General features: G+C 46.5%; 1 protein-coding gene across 3 annotated transcripts in view; it reads right to left on the bottom strand.

Moving 5' to 3' along the window:
* The window catches only part of IL2RA (interleukin 2 receptor subunit alpha), a 52,889-nt gene extending 49,714 nt beyond the window's left edge, over nucleotides 1-3,175 (bottom strand). For all 3 annotated transcript variants that reach the window (XM_023230566.1, XM_023230565.1, XM_023230567.1), the window contains exon 1: nucleotides 2,885-3,175. In XM_023230566.1, the coding sequence (XP_023086334.1) occupies nucleotides 2,885-2,948 (64 nt within the window). In that variant the 5' untranslated portion in view covers nucleotides 2,949-3,175. The remainder of the gene's footprint in view (nucleotides 1-2,884) is intronic.
* Nucleotides 3,176-22,452: the final 19,277 nt, after the last annotated feature.

The raw sequence follows: 22,452 nt of genomic DNA, 5'->3' as shown, positions 1-22,452 counted from the left end.
AACCCATGTCATTGTCTTTGGCCACTGGGTCCTCGTTTGCCTCGTGATTGGACAATTTTAAGAGCCTCATGACCTGTCTGTGTGCACCTGATCTCTCTCCACTCTATGCCAACCTCATCTCCATAAAGCTCTAACCCTGTTTGCAATAAACAGAAACAGAACAATCCAGGGAGACCAGGTTCAAACCCTGGCACTGTCACTGCCTGTGCCAGTCTGAGTTTTGGGTTCTTCTTCATCTAGGGGTTCATGACATCCATACTGCAAAGTGGCTATGAAGATTACAATAAGACACACATCTGGCACATAGAAGTTACTTTATAAATGGTAGTTTTAAATTTTCTTGTAGTTCTTTATTGCCTACTAAGTGAAATTAAGAAGTTATAACTAGGAGAATTCTCTTTCTGACCACATCCCAGGGCCCAGTAATATAGAGACTAAAAATGCCTAATGCCTTAGATGATTCATTTTACCTCATCCTAACTTTCCAGTTTGAATTTCCCATATCCCCACCCTCCCTGTCCAGGGCAGGAGCACAGTGGACCACCTGCTGCTCCCTAAGGCGCTCCTGTGTTTTGGCTTATAGGGGCCTCTCTCCCTGGAATCCCACTGATGGAAATTTACTGGTCCCTTGGGGCTCCCTTTACATGTCACCCTCATGAAGCCTTCTCTGATAGCTCCACGCTCCGTAGATCTTACCACACTCTGACTGGTATTGCTGTATTTATATCTATGCTTTTCTCCTCCTCACCTGGTTATAAATTGCTTAAGTGTCAGGGCTATGTCTTGCTCATTTTTGTATTTCCTATAGTGTTGAGAGGCAGATGCTGTATGGATAGATGTTGAGAATGGTGTGAAAGAGTCCTTATGGGACTCTACATCCCCTCCTCCCACCAAAACCACTCAGACCCTTGGATAAGTCACCAATGGCTAGAAATAACACGAGTTTACTTGAAATGTGTCTTCCAGAGGCAGAGCATGATTAATTGTCAAGATTTTGCTGTTCTTGACTTGGACTGAGTTAGCAAAGACCCTGTGGACATAGAAATCACATTGAAAACCTTCCTAAAAGTATACCCTTTTTATAAGAACAACACAATGGACTCTGAGGACTCAGGGGAAAGGGTGGGAGGTGGGTGAGGAATAAGAGACTATGCATTGGGTACAGCATACGTGCTTCGGTGGTGGGTGCACCAAAATCTCACAAATCACCACTAAAAAATGTATTCATGTAACCAAACACCACCTGTCCTCCAAAAACCTATTAAAATAAAAAATATAGGCCAGGCATGGTGGCTCACACCTGTAATCCCAGCACTTTGGGAGGCTGTGGCCGGTGGACCACAAGGTCAGGAGTTTGAGACCAGCCTGACCAACATGGTGAAACCCCATCTCTACTAAAAATACAAAAATTAGCTGGTCATGGTTGCACACGCCTGTAATCCCAGCTACTCAGGAGGCTGAGGCAGGAGAATTGCTTGAGCCCATGAGGCGGAGGTTGCAGTGAGCTGAGATCATGCCACTGCACTCCAGCCTGGGCGACAGAGCGAGATTCCATCGCAAAAAACAAAAATAAAATGAAAAATATATAATAAGTAAATAAAATGTCCTCTTTAAAGACATTCCTATATCTGGGCCAGCACACAGCCCAGCATGACTTGGCCACTTCCCCTAAACAAGCAAGCAGACTCCTTAAATGCATCATCATGTTTCATTTCTTAATAAATTATTTCTGCAGCCAGTTAGCATCCTACTTGTTGTCATTGTAGACTTTCAAAAAAAACTATAAACTTTCTTATCTGTCTTCCTGAGTAAGCAAAGGGAAGACATTATTAGAAAATTCACACTCAATTAGGAAGAGTGGTTTGAGGTAGAAGTTGGTGGTTTTTTATTTCTTTTAAAAAAAAGTCTTGGCCGGGCACGGTGGTTCATGCCTGTAATACCAGCACTATGGGAGGCCAAGGTGAGTGGATCTCTTGAGCCCAGGAGTTCAAGACCAGCTTGGGCAACATGGCAAAATCCCATCTCTACAAAAAAATAAATTAACCAGGTATGGTAGCTTGTGCCTATAGTCCCAGCTACTCAGGAGGCTGAGGTGGGAGGATCGCTAAGCCTGGGAGCGAAGGTTGCAGTAAGCCAATATCGCGCCACTGCACTCCAGTCTGGCTGACAGAGATGGTGTCAAAAAAAAAATTTGAGAAAATCTATTTGAAAGAAGGAATGAAATTTAAAATTTGCATATATAAACACATATACACATACATATCATGTATATACATAGTATTATGAGAAGTAGTCATGTTCTAAAAATGAGTATGCATATTTTTAAAAATTTCTGTAAAGTTGCACTTGTAAGGAAATTCCTAGGTATTATTTTCTGAAGCAGTAAAAGTAATGAATACAACCTTGAAGCTAAACTTTTCTGAGATCTTAAATTATCCCAGTGTTTGATTTATGAGTACTGATGTCTCCAGCAAATTAACCTGAACTTAAAGAGCTTCCTGATAGCTTCTTAGCTGGGGGGTGGGAGTGCAGAGAAGAAAGGAAATTCATTGAAGAATAAAAGATAATTTCTTGAGGAACCTGCTCATCAGGGCCCTGTTAACATCCAAGTATCCCAAACATCATGCCACACCATTCTTCCCAGAATTAATCGTCAAGGACTGAGAAGGACAGGAGAACTTAATGCTATTTCAGGCTCTCTTGACGGACCAAGGAACACTGAGGCATAAACTGGGGTCCCCGTGGGTCACGGGCAAGAGGTGGAACCCAAGATTCAACTCCCTTCTTGGAACCATCTACCTGGGGACTCCCTCTGGTTCTGTGGCTGGGGAGAGGGATGCCCATCAGCCTTCCTGGAATTCCGGGGGCACCCACAGGCCCTTACCTGCCTGGCAGCCAGGCACCGTGATGAACGTGAGCAGTCCCCACATGAGCAGGTATGGATCCATCTTCCTGGCCCTCGGGACCTGCCGGGACAGTGAAGAGAGGTCTTTCTCCGCAGAAGGCCCAGTTGCCGTCAGCCTCTTTTTGGCATCGCGCTGGAGGATGTGGGATGGGAAGATCGGTCGGCCTGGCCTGTCACCCTTGTGGGCCCATCCAGTCTCTATCGGAGTCAAGAGTTGCTCTCTTTAAGTATTGGGCTGGTGTGTTCAGCCAGGAAACTGCCTAGCACTCTCTTCTCTCATCTCAAATATAGGAAGTGTTTTTTTTTTTTTTTTTTTTTTTTTGATGACAATATAGTTTGCGGTAATTTTTCAAACCAGGTTTTTTTTTTTCAAGTTCAATTGCTGGAGGTGTGGGCTGGGGTTGATGAGAAGGATTGAACTTCATTTATGAATCCTTTCTTCAGCTACACCCATAAAAGGAGAGGGAGATTCCCCTGCCGTTGAAGGTAGGGTGAGCAAGCACTTCTTGGCAGTGGTCTCACCCAGCACTTCGTAAGCTGAGTCCTCCCCCAGGGCTGTAACGTCCTGAGGAGTCAGCAGGGACCACTCGGGATGAAGGAGCAAAGTCCTGCCAAGATTCTGGTCAGGCAGCCTCCAATATTTAAATAACGGAGACGGATGCAGCGAACTGATGGGTCCTGAGAATTCATAAATAATTCCCCAAGACTTATAACCTGTACTAGCCATCATCATTTCACCATGGTTCCCTGGGCTTCGGAAAGTGCATTGTCATTTTATAAGGTGTTTTGCTTCCAGATTTGTCTTTCTCTTAAAGGATCATGCAAAAAGTGGGCTTTGGTTTTAAACTTTGGAATTTTTTGTAAAATTCAGTCTTGCTTATTTATTGATCAGAGCTCTCTTCTGATTATTGTGAAATGGCTGACTGTGTTTTGCTCCTTGGAAGTTTGTCTAAGACTTAAAGCCATTGCATAGTTAGAGCAAAATACAATTTATTAAATACTGGAAAGCAAGCAAAGATAGTAACAAAAAGAAAACTATCCGGGCAAGCAAAGGAATTCATGGTCCCAAAATGCATCACGTCGGCTGGGCCCAGTGGCTCATGCCTGTAATCCCAGCACTTTGGGAGACCGAGGTGGGTGGATCACCTGAGGTCAGGAGTTCGAGACCAGCCTGGATGACATGGTGAAACCACTGTCTCTACTAAAAAAAAAAAAAAAAAAAAAAAATTAGCCAGGTGCAGTGGCACATGCCTGTAATTCCAGCACCTCGGCAGGCAGATCACCTGAGGTCGGGAGTTTGAGACCAGTCTGGCCAACATGGCGAAACCCCGTTTCTACTAAAAATACAAAAATTAGGCGTGCATAGTGACGGGTGCCTGTAATCCCAGCTACTCGGGAGGCTGAGACAAAAGAATTACTGGAACCCAGGAGGTGGAGGCTGAGCCGAGATCGCGCCACTGCACTCCAGCCTGGGTTATAGAGTGGGACTTCTGTCTCAAAAAATTTATCACAATGTGACAAGATTCTCTTAAATTCCGCAGCAGGTGTAACTTCCTCTCTAGGAACGTTTCTCACTGTGCGGGCGACTGCTTCAGTAGAAGCTCCTAGTATTCCCACCCAAGTCAAGCTCCTTTCTTCTTGGGCATGGAACTAGAATGAACTTCCCGCCTCTCCTGGAAAATAGCTTATGCTTTAAGTAGTTAATGAAGTGTCATTATAAAATATTTAAATTTATGCTAATATATTTGTTGTTGCTGTTGTTGTTGGAGCGCAATGGCGTGATCTCGGCTCACTGCAACCTCTGCCTGCCGGGTTCAAGTGATTCTCCCGCCTCAGCCTCCAGAGTAGCTGGGATTACAGGCACTCGCCACCACACCCAGCTAGTTTTTGTATTTTTAGTAGAGATGGGGTTTCACCATGTTGGTCAGGCTGGTCTCAAACTCCTGACCTCAGGTAATTTACCCACCTTGGCCTCCCAAAGTGCTGGGATTACAGGCCTGAGCCACCATGCCTGGCAATGACAAGATTTTTTAAAGGCCATATCACAAAGCCCCCCCAATTTTTCTGATAAATAAGAGGCCCAAGTCTTGGTTCTGAGATGGACCATGGTGAAACAAGTCATTGAACTGGCTCTTCTGGCTCACCTTGCAGATGAACGCTCTGTCGTCGTTTGCTGACACTGAGGTTTCCAGTTGATGCTGCATGGCACGATGCAGTGATGTGAGAGGAAGTGGGGGGGAGTGCAAAAGCAGACCCATTTTGTCATGAATTGCCCAAGATCTCATACTGAAGCTATAGCAAAGCTTCTGCCCTTAATGAGTTTACAGGTGAAATGGAAAGACACTTGAGTGTCTCTTCCTCCAGGAGGCCTTTTCCACTCCTTTCTACTCTATCATAACACCTGCCGTGCTGCATTGCAATTCACTATCTGTATCTCTTTCTTTCTTCTAGTTGCTGTTAATCTTGTTTGGGATTAGAAACTCTTTTTTTAAAATTTAAGTTCCAGGATACATGTGCAGAACGTGCAGGTTTGTTATATAGGTATACGTGTGCCATGGTGGTCTGGTGCAGCTACTCGCTTGTCCTCTAAGTTCCCTCCCCTCACACCCCACTCCCACCCTGCAGCAGGCCCTGGTGTGTGTTGTTCCCCTCCCTGTGTCTATGTGTTCTCATTGTTCAACTCCCACTTATGAGTGAGAACATGCGGCATTTGGTTTTCTGTTCCTATGTTAGTTTGCTGAGGATAATGGCTTCCAGCTTCATCGATGTCCCTGCCAAGGGCATGATCTCACTCCTTTTTATGGCTGCATAGTATTCCATGGTGTATATGTACCACATTTTCTTTATCTAGTCTCATTGATGGGCATTTCAGTTGGTTCCATGTTGCTATTGTAAATAGTGCTGCAATAAACATACCGGTGCGTGTGACTTTATAGTAGAATGATTTCTATTCCTTTGGATATATACCCACTGATGGGATTGCTGGGTCAAATGGTATTGCTGATTCTAGATGCTTGAGGAATTGCTGTACTGTCTTCCACAATGGTAAAAACTCTTCTCTTAATTTGATAGAACCTTTGGTTTCTCTCCTTGGAAAAAAATGCACATCCGCATATGCTCTGGATAAATCCGTAGGAAGTTTCAGGAGCATCATGGGCACTCTGTTTTGTTTTGCTCTGTTTTGTTCGAGACAGGGTTTCTGGGGAGCAGTGTTGCCCTCTCGACTCACTGCAGCCTCTACCTCCTTCACTCAAGTGGTCCTCCCACTTCAGCCTCTCAAGTAACTGGGACCACAGGCACACACCACCAGGCCTGGCTAATTGTTTTGTAAGTTTTGTAGAGACGGGTTTTTGCCATGTTGCCCAGGCTGGTCTCAGACTCCTGGACTCAAGCGATCCTCCCACCTCAGCCCAGCAGATCCCTGGGATTACAAGTGTGAGCCACCGCACCCAGCGGTAGTGGGCAATCTGAACTTCAAAGGTCCAAGGATCTCAGGTTAAGGTGTCGAACTGTGGGCCTCTAGAGGATAGCCCTATGTCCAGTTTATCTGTGAACTTATGTCACCTAACACAGTGCATAACACATATGGGTGTCCAACCACGATGTATGAAGCCACATGTGCATACAAATATAACTAGCATATACTAAAGCAGTTTCTGACAAATTCTTTGTGAGGCAAATTCAAAGTTTTGTTTCAAACCTGCTGCAAGGAGGTAATTTCCAAGAAGTCCAGTTCAAAGATTCCTTTCCTAGTAGAGGGCTTTTTTGTTTTTTGTTTGTTTGTTTGGGGAAAGGTGTGTAGATAACATTAGCAGATTAAGTTCAAGTTCAAGTAAGGAACACTTGGTTAAAGGTAACTAAGTTCATCCAGGGACAGCTGGTCAACAGTGCAAGCCGCGTCTCACTTCATCAGGAAATTGCTCAATTCTGTTATCAGAAATGCTTGGTACTTCCCAGAAGAAACTGCTCATCACAGCAGACAACACATTTCTGACCCAGACTGCCTTCCCTTAGCTTTAAGACCACTTTCTTTCTAGACGTACAGTGGGGCGAATACTAATGATTATGATAAGAAAAGCAGTTGAAATTTAGGAGGGAAAACTTGCTGAGCTGATGTGATCAGGCAAGGCCCACGCATTGCCCTTGAAGGATGGATACGGCCTCGGTAGATGGTTCCCGAGGAAGCAGTGTGGTCCATAGTTAACCAGAAGTAGAGTGGGGTAGAAGCTGAGGGCAGAAATGTCAGCTGAATTCAGAGTCAGGTGGACCTCGAAAAACAGAATAAGATCTATAGACTTCAGCCACTGAAGCTGTCTAACCCGGGCGAAACATAGCCCAGCGATGTGATAATAAGGCTGAACTGGTGTGGTGTGCAGGGGAGACTGAGGCATAGAGATGCTGAAATACTCTCCAGGAAGGAAATAATAAGGAGGAAGGTGAAATAAATTGGAATGGCAAGGAGGCTTGATGCCAGAATATCAGGCAAAGGGAAAACGCGGTTTTTAATGCCTGGATATGGGGCAAGAAGCGGGGAACAGAATTTGTGAGCTTTGGCCAGGAGAAAATTCACTGATACCAGCTCATCAAATGGATTGGCGAAATTCAAGTGTGTGAGGCTGAGGTTAGGAGATGGCACAGAGGCAGCAGCAGTTGTGGACAGGAGTTCATTGTTCGCTTGGGTTCTTCTCTTGTTCCTACAATGTTGGACAGTCCTTGAAGACAGCATTTATTATCCAGACAACTGTAAAGTTTGACTTGCCACCTCCCAGCCTCAACCACTCTAACAAGTTTTCAGCTTGCAACAGAAATCATTTCCGTTTATTAGAGTCTAGATTGGGGAGCAGGGGCAAAGGTGTAGAGGAAAAAAGGGGAGAGGTGGTGAGAAATCAATCACCTTTCATTTTCCTTTACATACCCTTGGGGCTTGTTAGTGGTCACTTCGACAATGCCCATAGAACTGGCAGGGCACGGTGGCTCATGCCTGTTTTCCCAGCCCTTTGGGAGGCCGAGGTGGGCAGATCGCCTAAGGTCCGGAGTTCGAGACCAGCCTGGCCAACATGGCAAAACCCCACCTCTATTAAAAATACAAAAATTAGCCAGACGTGGTAGCACATGCCTGTAATCTCAGCTACTCGGGAGACTGAGGCAAGAAACTTGCTTGAACCCAGAAGTTGGAGGTTGCAGTGAGCCAAGATCATGCCACTGCACTCCAGCCTGGGGGACAAGGGCCATTCTGTCTCCAAAAAAAAATGCCTGTAGAACCAAGTGGCATAGATGTCCATATGAAATGAATAACCATGAATAATTGAATGCAGAAATAGAAAGGAAGGAGGAAGGATGGGATAAGGAAGGAGGTAGGAGAGAAGGGAACACAGAACTGCTTGGTGATGGACACCATAGCTTGCTCACTTTGTTGAGGACGTGTCACTCTGGACACTACAGGCTACCAAGGGGACCTCTGTGCTGAATCCTCTGGGGACAGTTTTCAGGGATTAAAACACTGGTGCTCCGAGGCTCACTTGGTGTGGTGGCATAACATGCAAATTAGAGGTGCCCAGGGTGAGAAAACTTGCTCTGTAGAATAAAAGAAATGCTGGTCGATGACAGAGAAGTCATGTTGAGGAGACTGGCAGAGAAAGGACCCAGAGTGGGAAGAGCAGGGGAGCTCTGGAGAAATAATTAAGAACTTGAAAGAAAATTTAAAAATCATTTGAAGATAAGAGTTTGCAATATGCTTTGCAATGTTAACTCTTCTCCCCAACAGCCCACAAAAATCTTGAGTAAAATTCCCATTTTGTCTTCACGCATTTTGGAGTTGAAGGAGCTTTGAGGACTGTTGAAACATGGAGCATGACTTCCTCTATGAGCCAGGACTAGCGGGAAGCCTGTTTAGTCCTGGAATCACGGGGTTTCTCCCGTTTCCTGCCGGCTGCTGTCCTCTTGGCTGGTTCATTGTTTACCAGCATCTCCGCCAGGGGAGCACGAGGAAAGGAAAAAGAGAAGCTGAGCGTGGTGGCACGTTCCTATAGTCCCAGTTACTCAGGCCAAGGCATTGAGGTTCGCTTGAGCCCAGGAGGTCAGGGCTGCAATGATCTGTGGTTGTGCCACTACACTCCAGCCAGGGCCACAGAGCAAGACCTCGCCTCTTAAAAAAAAAAAAAGCCGGGTGCGGTGGCTCACACCTGTAATCCCAGCACTTTGGGAGGCTGAGGCAGGCGGATCACGAGGTCAGGAGATCGAGACCATCCTGGCTAACACGGTGAAAACCCGTCTCTACTAAAAATACAAAATAATTAGCCAGGCGTGGTGGCGGCTCCTGTAGTCCCAGCTACTCTGGAGGCTGAGGCAGGAGAATGGTGTGAACCCGGGAGGCGGAGCTTGCAGTGAGCGGAGATCACGCCACTCACTCCAGCCTGAGCGACAGAGCAAGACTCGTCTCAAAAAAAAAAAAAAAAAAAAGGAAAAAAAAAGGGGGGGGGGTGGGGGGGGGGGAAAGGAAAAGGTGAAACCCAGATCAAATAATTTCACCTCTGTCACATAATCCACCAACAAACGTTGACTGCAATTAATCAAAGCATTATGCTACAACGTGTGGGGAGAGTCAAGAAGCTAAAACATAGCCCTGCACGGAAGATGTTCACAGTCTCCTCAAAGAGGAAAGAAATGGGCACTCAAAAGGGGAGGTGACCGCTCGCATCTGCAGGGATTCGTTCAGCGATCAGGCCTGCCCTGCACTACACACTGGCGCCACATGAAAGCAGCCTCACTCTCTCATCTTAGACTTTCTTTTCTCTAGAGGAGTGATGTCTCAGAGCCAAAATCCGAACAGGAGAGAACCCTTTGCTTTCTGGGAGCATGGCAGTGGAAGGACCAAAGCAGTTGCAGAGAGCCTGCTGTTTATGTATTGGATGTTCTTGTTAGGCTTAGTAGGAGGTCATTTTCCCAGGCCTGTGGCGTCCCCCAGGATTTTCTCTCCTTTATCTTGTTAGACGTGGACCTGAAACATCCACATGAGGTCCCACAAATTACATTTTACTTAGCTCACGCACTCCTGGGTGTGCCCTTTAGTATAATTCAATTCAGTACATATCAATGTAGGATCCAGGAACGGGGAGCTCTTGCCCAGGGTCTGGGAGAAGCAAAAACAAACGAAGAAGGGTTTTTGCTCCCAAAGCGCTAGCAATCTAACTGTGGGCATTTGGATTGGAAGCAGAAAGCCCCCAATTAATTGCAAGCACATCTGTCAAATTGATAATCCCATCAAAAGCAAATGAACCATTGCAGGATAAGCCTGGAGCACGAGGGTCTTCCATCTTTGCTTGTTAAGTGGATGGCGGATGGGTAGATGTTACTGAGATCGGTGCCTCCCATGGCTGACAGGCAGGCAAGACACTTCAGATTCTGGCCCAGTTGGCACTACGCAAACAGGGTTATTTCTCTCAAAGTGGTGTTGAGAGAACACTGCTGCTAGTTCTACGAAATCTACAGGTGCATCCTGTTATTGTGGCACTGAGTTGAATTTCTGCAGTTTGTAATTTCCACCAGATTTTACTAGACAAGAGCACAGGGGTCCCGTGGAAAACCAAAATCCACTATGAATCAAATAAACCAACTCTACTCAAATGTCTAGTTCCCAAGCCACTATTGACTTATGGGTTGTGCCACCCATAAAACACTGGGAGAGAACAGGTGGTTTGTATGAATCATGAACTGAATGCCCCGTCCCTAACAACTGAAAACTGACTTTGTTAACATTTGCGGCTTATGGTGACCAGTGCTGTTGTCAGAAGGCCCCCTTTCCATTTGAGTGGAGGATGTGTTTGCTGGGGGGATAGTAGCAAAGCTCCGTGGCCACTTCTGTCATGATTTTAGTTCAGGGATGGATAATAGAGTTTACCTCTCAAGCCAGCACTGATGAGTTACCGATGGCGGCCCACGACAAGGATTACAAAGCCCCGTTGGAGCTCAGTGGGCTGTGGTCTTTGCAGGGAGGTGAAGACATGCTTGTGTCACATTTTGTCTAGACGTCTGTACAGGTTTTTAGCTGGCTTCCCTCACTCAAACATGTCTCTCCATTCCACCGTTCTTACCCATTGCTTCCAGTTTAATCTTTTTTTGTCGTTTGTTTTGACTGAGTCTTGCTCTGTCGCCCAGGCTGGAGTGCAGTGGTGCAATCTTGGCTCGCTGCAACCTCTGCCTCCTTGATTCATGCAATTCTCCTGCCTCAGCCTCCCAAGTAGCTGAGATTACAGGCACCCACCACCACGCCTGGCTGATTTTTTTTTTTTTTTTTAAGTAGAGACGGGGCTTCACCATGCTGGCCAGGCTGATCTCAAACTCCTGACCTCAGGTGATCTGCCCACTTCAGCCTCCCAAAGTGCTGGGATTACATGCGTGAGCCACTGTGCCCAGCCCCAGTTTAACCTTCTTGAAGAACACTTTTCTTTTCCCTTATCTAAAACGTAACGTTTTAGGAGTGTCCTTAACGTCTTTGAAATTAAGCCCAAATTTCTTAGCCTGGTATTCAAAATCCTTCATAAGGATTCTGCCCTGGCCTACCTCTTCAATATTAATTCTTCGCTATCCTTCATGCTGTCTTTGCCACAAAAATATCCCCAAGCGAACCAGAGAACAAAACAAAAATCATCAACTGCTCACTGTTCCCGTAACACCGCCTCCTCTTTTCTTGGTTTCCTCTGTTAAATCCATAAGCCCAAAGCTCACTCACTCCTTAACACCTAGCTCCAGTGCTACCTACTGAAGGAAGTCGCACCGCATCCCTCCCTCTGGAAGTGCTCCCTCTCCTCTGGGTTGTTCCCTTATCTGCATCTTAGGAATATTGAAAGTAATCGCTAGCATTGATTAGGCACTTACTACATGGCAAGCACTACATGGCAAGCACTGTGCTGAGAATGTGGCATGTCTCTCCTGCTGACTTCTCACAGCAATCTGGCGGGCTAGGCATGCCATCACTATTTCCATGTTACAAGTGCAGGCATTGCATCTCACTGTGGTCGTGAAACACCCACACTCACATAATTTGTTAGGAGTGGTGTCATGTCTAAGTCTCAGGTCTGTCTAACCCTTACACATGCCACAAGCCCATCACTCTCAGGGCATTTACCAATTGAGAACTGCCTTGTAGTTCTCTGTAGACATGGCTGATCATTCCGACGAGGCTCTACGCATCTTTAGAGAGAGGATATGCCTCTAGGTCACCTTCTTACTCCTAGTGCTGAGTTCAGTGCTGATAATGGAATTAATACTCAGTCATTAAGCACTGAATGAATGACTGTATGCAGAAACTTTTTAGAGCTCTGGATTTGGGAAACACGGTTAATAGGACATCAGCCTTCACTGTATTTCATCAGGCTTTCACTTTGTGGGATTGGGTTTGAGAAAAAAATATCACTCAATTGTGGCCCAAGTCCAGAGTCCACATTTATGCAATATGCTTTGAAGGGTTTGATGGAAACCTTCAAGTGTCCGTGGGGAGAATGGTCAGTACACTCAACCATGAATTCAAGGACTAGTACGTAATCAGCCTGCTGATGTAAATTCCTCCTCCTCCCTCCTCCCTCTTCCTCCACCTCCTCCTTCTTTCTTTTTTGTGGTTTTATTAAAAACAAATAAAATGTGCACATGAACCGTCTAATCGTTTTATTTGCTGCACACCTTGGCACTAGGATTGATGACTCCAATGGGCAGCTGGGCTGCTGTTTCTAGGATGGTTTTGCAGTTCTTGGGGGCAACATTGCGGGCAGCCTCAGCACACTGAGACGTGTTGCACTTCAGCAGCACTTCCGGCTCCTTGACGGGGTGGACCAGGAGCTTCCGGAAGCCGCTGGGCAGCATGTACCCTGCTGCTCCCATAACTTGTGCCAGGCGTCAAAATCAGGCCCGTGATTCTTCTACCAACCCTGTTGTCAGGAGGAGTGGTCGATGCCTCTGCGTTTCTGCCAGTTATGCGAATTTTGACATATTGGCCTGACTGGTACTGGAGGAACTTCTCGTCCTCTTTATGAGGCTCTTGGTCTTCATGAGGGGTCCTAATGCAGTCACCATGCCAAGTAGGAGAGGAAGGAAAGGGGAGGCTGTGTGAAGGGCTGAGGGGACGTGGGCTCTGTCAACTCCTTCTTTTGGGAGGACCGAGTGCTCTCTGGGATGCTCTCACCTCTCCCAAGAGCGGAAGTGTGCTGGATGTGGTGGCTCACGCCTGTAATCCCAGCACTTCGGGAAGCTGAGGTGGAAGGATCGCTTGGGACCAGGAGTTTGAGACCTGCCTTGGCAACATAGTGAGAGCAGATTCTCTAGAAAAAGATTTAAAACTTAGCTGCGTATGTTGGCACGTGCCAGTAGTCCCGGCTACTCAGCAGGCTGAGGTGGCAGGATCATTGAGCCTGGAAGGTTGAGGCTGCAGTGAGCTAGCAATTGTGCCATGGCACTCCAGCCTAGGCACAGAGCGAGACCCCGTCTCTACCGTTAAAACAAACAAAAAAGAGCAGACCAACTTCTGGGACCTGAAGGGAGTACCTTTGTCTTCTGAGTACGTGAGTAAGAGAGTGTGAGGAAGAAAATACAGTATCTTGTTTAGTTTAGGTTCTAAACAACTTCACCCCCGTCCATAAAGACCCACAGTTTCCCCCAGAAACTTCTGCTGTCAGAGCTTGAGAAAACAAAAGCAAAGACCAAAAACAAAGCAGGGACTTCCTGGGTAATGAAGCCAGAGGATTATTTCATAACAAGCATGCTTTTTTCACATGACATCTGGAGGGTTAAGTTAGAACAGAGAAGCCAGCCACCTGCCAAGGAGGTCTGAAGAACCCAGAAGTGACATTAGCAAGGGGTTCGTTTCACGGAATCCAAAGGTCTGTTTCGTCAGTCATGGCGAGATGGGGTATTAGCCGTATCTCGAATTGACGAAATTCATTTTTTTTCTGAGAAGTTCGAAACTTTTTGTTTGAGTAACCTCATTCTTCCCCTCCCCAATATGCAATGAAAGACTGTTCCTTGTCTGTTAGATGAAGAGACTGAACTCTGTTGAGATTAGGCTAATTTCATCCCTGGTGGGTGTGGGATGAATGTCTAGTTCTCTCACTTATCTTTTTCTTTCTCTTTCTTTTTTAAAATTTTACTTTAAAACTGACAAATCATAACTGTACATATTCATGCGTACATAGTGATGTTTCGATACATATGATGTGTAGTGATCAGAGCAGCATAATTAGCACATCCACCATCTCAAACATCCATCATTTCTTTCTGTTGGGAATATTCAGTATCCTCCTTCTAGCTATTTTGGGTTTTGTTTTTGTTTTTGTTTTGAGACAGAATCTCGTTCTGTCACCCAGCCTGAAGTGCAATGGTGTGATGTGATCTCAGCTCACTGCAACTTCTGCCTCCAGGGTTCAACCAATTCTCCTGCCTCAGCCTCCCAAGTAGCTGGGATTACAGGTGCCCGCCACCATGTCCAGCTAATTTTTTTGTATTTTTAGTAGAGTCAGGGTTTTACCAACTTGGTCAGGCAGCTCTCAAACTCCTGACCTCAGGTCATCTACCCTCCTTGGTCTCTCAAAGTGCTGGGATTACAGGTGTGAGCCACCGCCCCACCTCTTTCTAGCTATTTGAAACTATGTAACGCATTATTGTTAACTGAGGTCATCCTACAGTGGTACAGAACACTAGAACTTATTCTTTCTGTCTAGCTGTAATTTTGTGTCCTTTAATAAATCCGTCCCTATCACTCCCTTCTCCTCTCTCTTCCCAGCCTCAAGTATCCTCTGTCTACTTTTTACTTCTGTGAGACTGACACTTTTTAGCTTCCACATGTAACTGAGAACATACGGTGTTTAACTTTCTGTTCCTGGCTTATTTCATTTATCATAATTCCTCCAGTTCCATCCGTATTGCTGAGAATTACAGGATTTCATTCTTTTTTTTAATGGCTGAACAGTATTCCATTGTGTATATATACCAAATTTTCTTTATCCATTTATCGGTTGTTGGATACCTATAACTGTCTTTTTCTGAAAAAGTCAGCTCTCTCCTTTATGACCCATATTTCCCCATGTTAGTAACTTACCTGCATTTTTTTTTTTTTTTTTTTTTTTTTGCTTCAGCAGGATCTTGCTCTGTTGCCCCAGCTGGAGTGAGGTGGCATGATTTCAATACAGCCTCTAACTCCCGAGCTCAGGTGATCCTCCCGGTCAGCCTCCCAAGTAGCTGGGATTACAGGCTTGTGCCACCTTGCCTGGTTAATTTTTGTATTTTTTGTAGAGACAGGGTTTCATCATGTTGCGCAGTCTGCTGTCACCTGGGCTGAAGGGATTGGACCACCTCAGCCTCCCAAAGTGTTGGGATTACAGGCGTGAGCAACTGTGCCCAGCTTGTTTGCCTTTTTAAGACAATGGAATTCTTCATTTTCTGCGAGCTCATTTTTGGTGCTCTGTGGTACCTACTATGTTCCAGGTACATGAGTACTTGTATCATAGTGAGAATAAAACAGACCAAATCCATGCTATATAACACTGCTCGAGTTCTGAGGAGGTGAACAGACAAGAAGCAAATAAACTGATGAAACTATGGTGTAATGCTCTGGACGGTAAGTCTCACAAAGAAAAATAATGCAGGTAAGTCAATCACGCCAGGGATGGGGTGGAGAGGATGCTTGTTCAGGTGACGAAGTCGAGGAAAGCCATTGGGTGGAGCTGCAATACAGTGATGGAACAAACCATGTTGCTGTTTGGGGGAAGAGCGTTGCTGAGGAGGAATGACTCGATGTCCCAGGAGCAGCAAGCAGGCTGGCGTGAGTGCATGAGCCAGGGGCCCAGGTCAGAGTTGCAGGTGGAAAAAGTAGGCAGGGGCTGGGTCAGTGAAGGCCTTGTAGGCCAGGTGAGGAGTTTGGGATTATATTCTGAGTTGATGGGAAGCTATGGAAAGGTTGGGAGCAGAGGGGAAGTGATGGGGTTTTTGCATTTGTCAGTCGAAGTGGCAGTGATGAGGTCTGAGGTCATAGCAGTGGAGATGGTAAGCAGTGACCACTTAGGGAATCTACTTTAAAAGTGGAACCTACAGAACTACTTACTTGATTGATTGGATGCGGCGGGGTTGGGGGGAGGAAAAGAGAAGAATGAGCATGACTCAGATTTCTGGCTTGTGTACTCAGTGAGAGATGCTGCCAGTTACTAAGACAGGGAAGACGAGCGGGAGCTGGTTAGGATTACGAGGAGCTGAGAGCTCTGCTGTGACCTGCGTGGAGATGCTGGGGAGGTGCTGGACCAACAGCTCATCTGAGAAACTGTACTCCAAAGTGGAGCAGAGGGTATGGGGCAGCAGCAGGAGGCAGCTGTGGCGACTGCAACTGTGAGGTTTCTTTTAAAATAGACTTTGTTTTCAGAGCAGTTTTAGGTGCACAGCAAACTCGAGTGGAAGGTAGAGAGAGTTCCCCTGTGCCTCCTGCCCCCACACATGCACGGCACCCCAACTATCAACACCCCTACCAGAGTGGTGCATTTGTTAGAACTGATGAACCTACTTCATTTCAACTGATCTCTGTATGATCTATTCTTCTGGGAGGAAAGGGGGTGAAATTGCAGTGGGCAGCCCTTCCTGAAAATAAATATGTGTGGGGTGTATGTTGGTATATTTCCGAGTGCTGTAGCATATTCACCAGTCACCTGCCTGGTGCCCTTGGAGTCCTCCACCTCGCAGTCTCCTCCACCCCACAATCCCGTCCACCCTGCAGTCCCCTCCATCCCGCAGTCTCCTCCACCCCGCAGTCCCCTTCACCTCGTAGTCCCCTCCGTCCCACAGTCCCCTTTGGGAGTTTTTGCACAAAGTATTCAGTGCACAGCTGAGTTGCATACACTCGGGTGTGAATATGTGACTACCTGTGATGATAAAATCCTGGACAGTTGGAATCTGTACACACAGTCTTAAAATGACAATAGCCGTGTAGCTGTTCTTGTAGCACCAGGAGCAATGTAAAGACACACCACCTAGGCACCAGGACAGCACAGAGGTGAGCTTGCTATTAGTGTCTAAGTATTTCCAACACTTCTGTCTTTGGAGTTTTCTTTTTAAATGTTTAAATCAAACGTCTTGGCTAACATTTAATCAGGGTCATGTTATTCATGCACACCTCAACATGATTGTATTTTGGAATATTTATCACAGTTCTTCCCTTGTAAATATACCCTGAATATTGAATAAATAGTTGCTCAATGAATTAATTGATTAATTATAATCAGAGTCTGGACACTAGAAGAATAAAGAAGAAGAAAAAAAGAAATCTGGCTGGGTGCAGTGGCTCACACCTGTAATCCCAGCCCTTTGGGAGGCTGAGGCCGGCAGATCACCTAAGGTCAGGAGTTCGAGACCAGCCTGGGCAACATAGTGAAGCCCTGTCTCCACTAAAAAATCCAAAATATCAACCGGGCATGGTGGTATGCACCTGTAATTCCAGCTACTTGGGAGGCTGAGGCAGGAGAATCACGTGAACCCAGGAGGTGGAGGTTGCAATGAGCTGAGATCGTGCCATTGCACTCCAGCCTGGGGAACAGAGAGAGACTCCATCTCAAACAACAACAACAGCAACAAAAGAGAGATCTGTGCTTGGAGCTTCCAAGGGACAGCAAGAGATAACATGGTGGAAGGTTGTGGAGGATAGAGGTGGCACTTGTTAGGATAGGCAGCAGGTCTGAGAGGGGAAATTAGAAGGCACCAAAGGCAAGCTTTTCACACTACCCAAACGTTCCAAACCACCACACAAAATGTGTTTTCTCTGCTTTGCTGTTATTTTTCCTTTTCTTTTTACCCCTCCTTTTTCTCTTTCTCTCCTGCTGTTTTCCATTTTGAACATGTCTTCTTTTTAAACTTCTATCCCACTCATTATACCAAGATCAAACAATAACATATACTAATAATTTAGACCTTCTTTTCTTTGGATTTTTAAAATTTTTTTTGAGTGACATACATGTTTATTGTACAAAAATTTATAGGATCCAAAAGGAGAAAATAATAAAAAGTATATTTCCCTCTATTGTCTGTCCCAAGCTACCCACTTCCCCTCCCCTGAGACAAACCAGTTTCTTGGTGTGCATTTGTCCAGAGAGTTTTCTAAGCGTGTAGAAGCATGTTGCATACATAGTCATCAGTGCTGTCTAGACACTCAGGAGGCAGACAAGGAGATGGATTTCGGATTGCAGGATATTGATTGGCATCAACATCTGTGAAAAGACAGGGAAGGAAACAGGACTGGGCAGCGGGAGAAGCCAAACTGCCACACAACCTTCACCAGCCGTGGGAGCTGCAGAGCGCCTGGCGGGTCAGTCATCCTGGGGTGCGTCGGCATGGCCGACCCTGTCTGCTCCCACCACGATCTGTCATTTTGGATCCCCTAAAGAAGGGTATCCTTGTGGGTGAGGTAGTTCTCTGCAGCTGAGGCCCACCAGCATACAACTGTGGCCAAAGTATATCTGCTGTTAGCTCCCAGCAGCTGGCTATGTCCTTCGCTGGGGGCCTGGTTCGGGCACCTCTGTGTTCCCTTTCATCCATCTCAACACTGCTCGGATAGACTTCTCCACGAACACCAAGAAACAGGACCTCCAGCTTGCTGCTGACCTCTCTTCTGGGGAAACTGAGGAGAGGGAGGTTGAAAGGAAGACCTACAACTCCTGTGGCTACCGCTGTCCCCGAGCTACAGCGGATGCTCATCCTCACCTGCACCCTGTGTCCCGGAGAGCCGCGGGCCCGGACAGCATCTTTGCTGGTCTTGGTGGCTTACCTGGTGGGGTAGTCAGCCCTCATCCCTGGGTGTGTGTGTGTCCCTGGTCATCATGTCCTTCTTATACCAGAAAAGATACACTAGTCCAAATGGCATCACAAATGGCACAAGGAGCGGCTTGAGGAGCTGAGGTGCACCTGATCTGCTGATCAGGGTCATACAAAAAGCCCGACGTGCCTAGATTGCAGCTGCAACTCATAATCCACTGAGACGTGTGTGTCCTTCGGCAAAAGTGTGATCCCTTGGGGATCAGGACCTCCCGCCCTGCAGAGCCCAGAGTTGCATTACTAGGAAACACAAGATCCACTGCTGGGTCTTCGGGAGCGATGATAAGGCCACTTATGCCCTTTGGTTTCCAGACCCATGTGTTCTTCCTACTGGGGGGAGTCAGACCATATAAAGTTTTTCTTCTTGTTTTTGAGATGGAGTCTCGGTCTGTCGCCCAGGTTAGAGTACAGTGGCATGATCTTGACTCACTGCACGCCTGGCTAATTTTTTTGTATTTTTAGTAGAGACAGGATTTCACCACATTGGCCAGGCCGGTCTCAAACTCATAACCTCAAGTGATCTGCCTGCCTCAGCCTCCCAAAGTGGTGGGATTATAGGCGTGAGCCACTGGGGCTGGCAGTGTAAAGGCTTTTGATTCAAAGTATATACTGCATTCTGGAGAATGGTGCCCCACCGTCACAGACTGTCACCTCTGAGTTGACATTTTAGTGCCACCTTTAGCCCACTATTTCAATGCTTGGGCCAGCAGCTTCTGCGTAGTGCAGGCTGTGGTGCGATCTGCCTAGGGAAGTAGGAGTCTATGCTGCAGGGATCCAGGTCAGCCTCTGTGTCTCTTATCCTACCACTTCTTTCATGGCCCTACCATGCCAGCACTTGGGTGACTAAGGAATGACAGGGCTGACTGGTGTCACCAGGGCTGGCTTTGTCATTTTGTCTGCTTGATTGGTTAATGCATCTTCTGTGATGGACACTTCCTGGGAGCAAAGTCATGAGATAAAAATACCTTCATGCTTCACACTCACTCTGTTTTTTCTTGTTATTGTTTTTTGTTTTTTTGAGATGGAGTCTCACTCTGTTGTCCAGGTTGTAGTGCAATGGCATGATCTCGGCTCACCTGCAGCCTCCGCCTCCCAGGTTTAAGCAGTTCTCCCGCCTCAACCTCCAAGTAGCAGGGATTACAGGGGCCCACTACCACACCCAGCTAATTTTTGCATTTTTAATTGAGATGGAGTTTCACCATGTTGCCCAAGCTGGTCTTGAACTCTTGATCTCAGGTGATCCACCCACCTCGACTTCCAAAAGTGCCGGGATTACAGACGTGAGCTACCTCACGCAGTCTTTCCCAAATCTCTAACCAGAGAGCCAGTTCTTCTGTACCACTCACAAGTAGGTGTCTATTGGAATCTTAAACCACATCTCCTTCCCACACAGGGTGGATGGCTGGGTTCATCCCTCAATGCTCTGCCCATTGGAGGGATTTTCTCTCACTGTCATTTTTCAAGGCCACTCCTCAGTGAAGCTGTGCTGCATCTGCTGTCTATTTTTGGCTTGCATTTTTATAATGAACTTGCTTATGTAAAGCAAGCTCAGGCCTTTCCCTCCCCTGTGAGCTGGGGAGTCTTCCCCATAGAAAGTCATGATCCTTTGCCCAGTGTTCAGTTCTAAGGCTAGGATCAGTCCCAGAATCCATTGACCACCCTCCCCATCAGGAGGAAGGAATCTGCAGCACCACTGCAAGGATCCAGAGTAATAATTCCCCATCGGCCAGGCACGGTGCCTCATGTCTGTCTGTAATCCCAGCACTTTGGGAGGCGGAGGCGAGCAAATTACTCGAGGTCAGGTGTTCGAGACCAGCCTGGCCAACATAGCGAAAACCCATTTCTACTAAAAATACAAAAATTAGCCAGGTGTGGTAGTGGGCACCTGTACTCCCAGCTACTTGGGAGGCTGAAGCAGGAGAATTGCTCGAACCCAGGAGGTGGAGGTTGCAGGGAGCCAAGATCACGCCACTGTACTCCAGCCTGGGTGACAGAATGAGACTCCATCTCAATAAAAAAAAAATCATCATAATTCCCCAGTCATTCACCAAATGGGCCCGTGGCCCTTTACTTGGGCAAACATCCTACCAACTGTTTGAAGAATTAGTGTAGATACTGTTATCTTGAGACCTGAGGTTCGACTGTGGGTGTAGAGAGCAGAAAATAATGAAGTCCTTGCCAAGGCTCAGTTTACGTGAACCCACCCTGTGGTCCATTTTCCCAGTCTCTGAATATGCAATTGGGGTTGATATTCTTGAGAACTGGTACACTCCCCAAGGTGGTTCCTTGGTCTGTGGAGTGAGGGCATCATAGTGAGAAAAGCCAAAAGGGAGATGCTGAAGCTTCCTCTTCTAAAATCAAGATAGAAAATTAAAGAAAATATCACAGGCTGGGTGCAGTGGCTCACACCTGTAATCTTAACACTTTGGGAGACTGAGGCTGGTGGATCACCTTAGGTCAGGAGTTTGAGGCCAGCCTGGCCAACATGGTGAAACCCCGTCTCTACTAAAAATACAAAATTAGCTGGGTGCGGTAGTGGGCGCCTGTAATCCCAGCTACTGTGGAGGCTGAGGCAGGAGAATCGCTTGAACCTGGGAGACAGAGGTTGCAGTGAACCGAAATCGTGCCACTGCACTCCAGCCTGGGCAACATGGTAAGACTCCATCTCAAAACAAACAAACAAAAAAAGACAATATCACAGCCCAGGGGCTGGCAAGGATAGCTTAAGGATCTAGAGCAGGACTTGCTGAACATTTTAGACCTTGTGGGTCATGCAGGCTCCATTGCAGCCATTTGCCTTTGCTGTAGTAGCACACAAGCAACTAGAGACAATCTGCGAATGAATGAACATTTTTGAGTGTGAATAAAACTTTACTTACACCAACATCTGAGTTTCATACAATTTTCACATATCACAAAATATGATTATTATTTTGATTTTTTTTACCAACTATGGGAAAATGTGAAAGCCGTTCATAGAGCAAAGGTGGCATGAAAACAGGAAGTGGGCCAGATTTGGCCCACGGGCTACAGATTGTGGACTGATCTGAAGGATGCAGGGGTGGTGGTCCCCATCATGGTTCCATTAAATTCACCAGTCTGACCTTGGAAGACACCAGAGAGATCCTGAAAACAACAGTAGACTACCACAAAGTCAGTGACGTGGAAGCCGTTGTCAGACCTCAGAGCAGATTAACACAGCCTCAGGTAGGTTGTGTGCAGCATTACGATTTGGCCAAGTTTGTTTGTTTATTTTTGAGACAGAATTTCACTCTTGTTGCCTGGGCTGGAGTGCAACGGTGCGACCTCGGCTCACCGCAACCTCCCAGTCTCCCAGGTTCAAGCGATTCTCCTGCCTCAGCTTCCCGAGTAGCTGGGATTAAGGCATGCACCACCATGCCGCGCTAATTTTTTATTATTAGTAGAAATGGGGTTTCACCATAGTCAGGCTGGTCTCGAACTCCTGACCTCAGTTGATCCACCCGCCTTGGCCTCCCAAAGTGCAGGGATTACAGGCATGAGTCACCATACCCGGCTATTTATGTTTTAACTGTAAAAGAGAATCTGAAATAGTTGCAAGGGGGAGCAATATGCATTCACAGTTTTTTCCTAGGGCTATGTTAATTCTCCTGCCCTCTGTACTCATGGGGAAGAGAACTGGATGGTCCAGCTCTTCTGCTGAGCATCATGGGGCTATTTCACCAACCAGGTCAGAT

This window comes from Piliocolobus tephrosceles, chromosome 9, assembly GCF_002776525.5.
Source record: "Piliocolobus tephrosceles isolate RC106 chromosome 9, ASM277652v3, whole genome shotgun sequence".
Taxonomy (NCBI): domain Eukaryota; kingdom Metazoa; phylum Chordata; class Mammalia; order Primates; family Cercopithecidae; genus Piliocolobus; species Piliocolobus tephrosceles.
The sequence above is the reverse complement of the archived record's forward strand: the minus strand, read 5'-3'. Positions and strand labels throughout refer to the sequence as shown.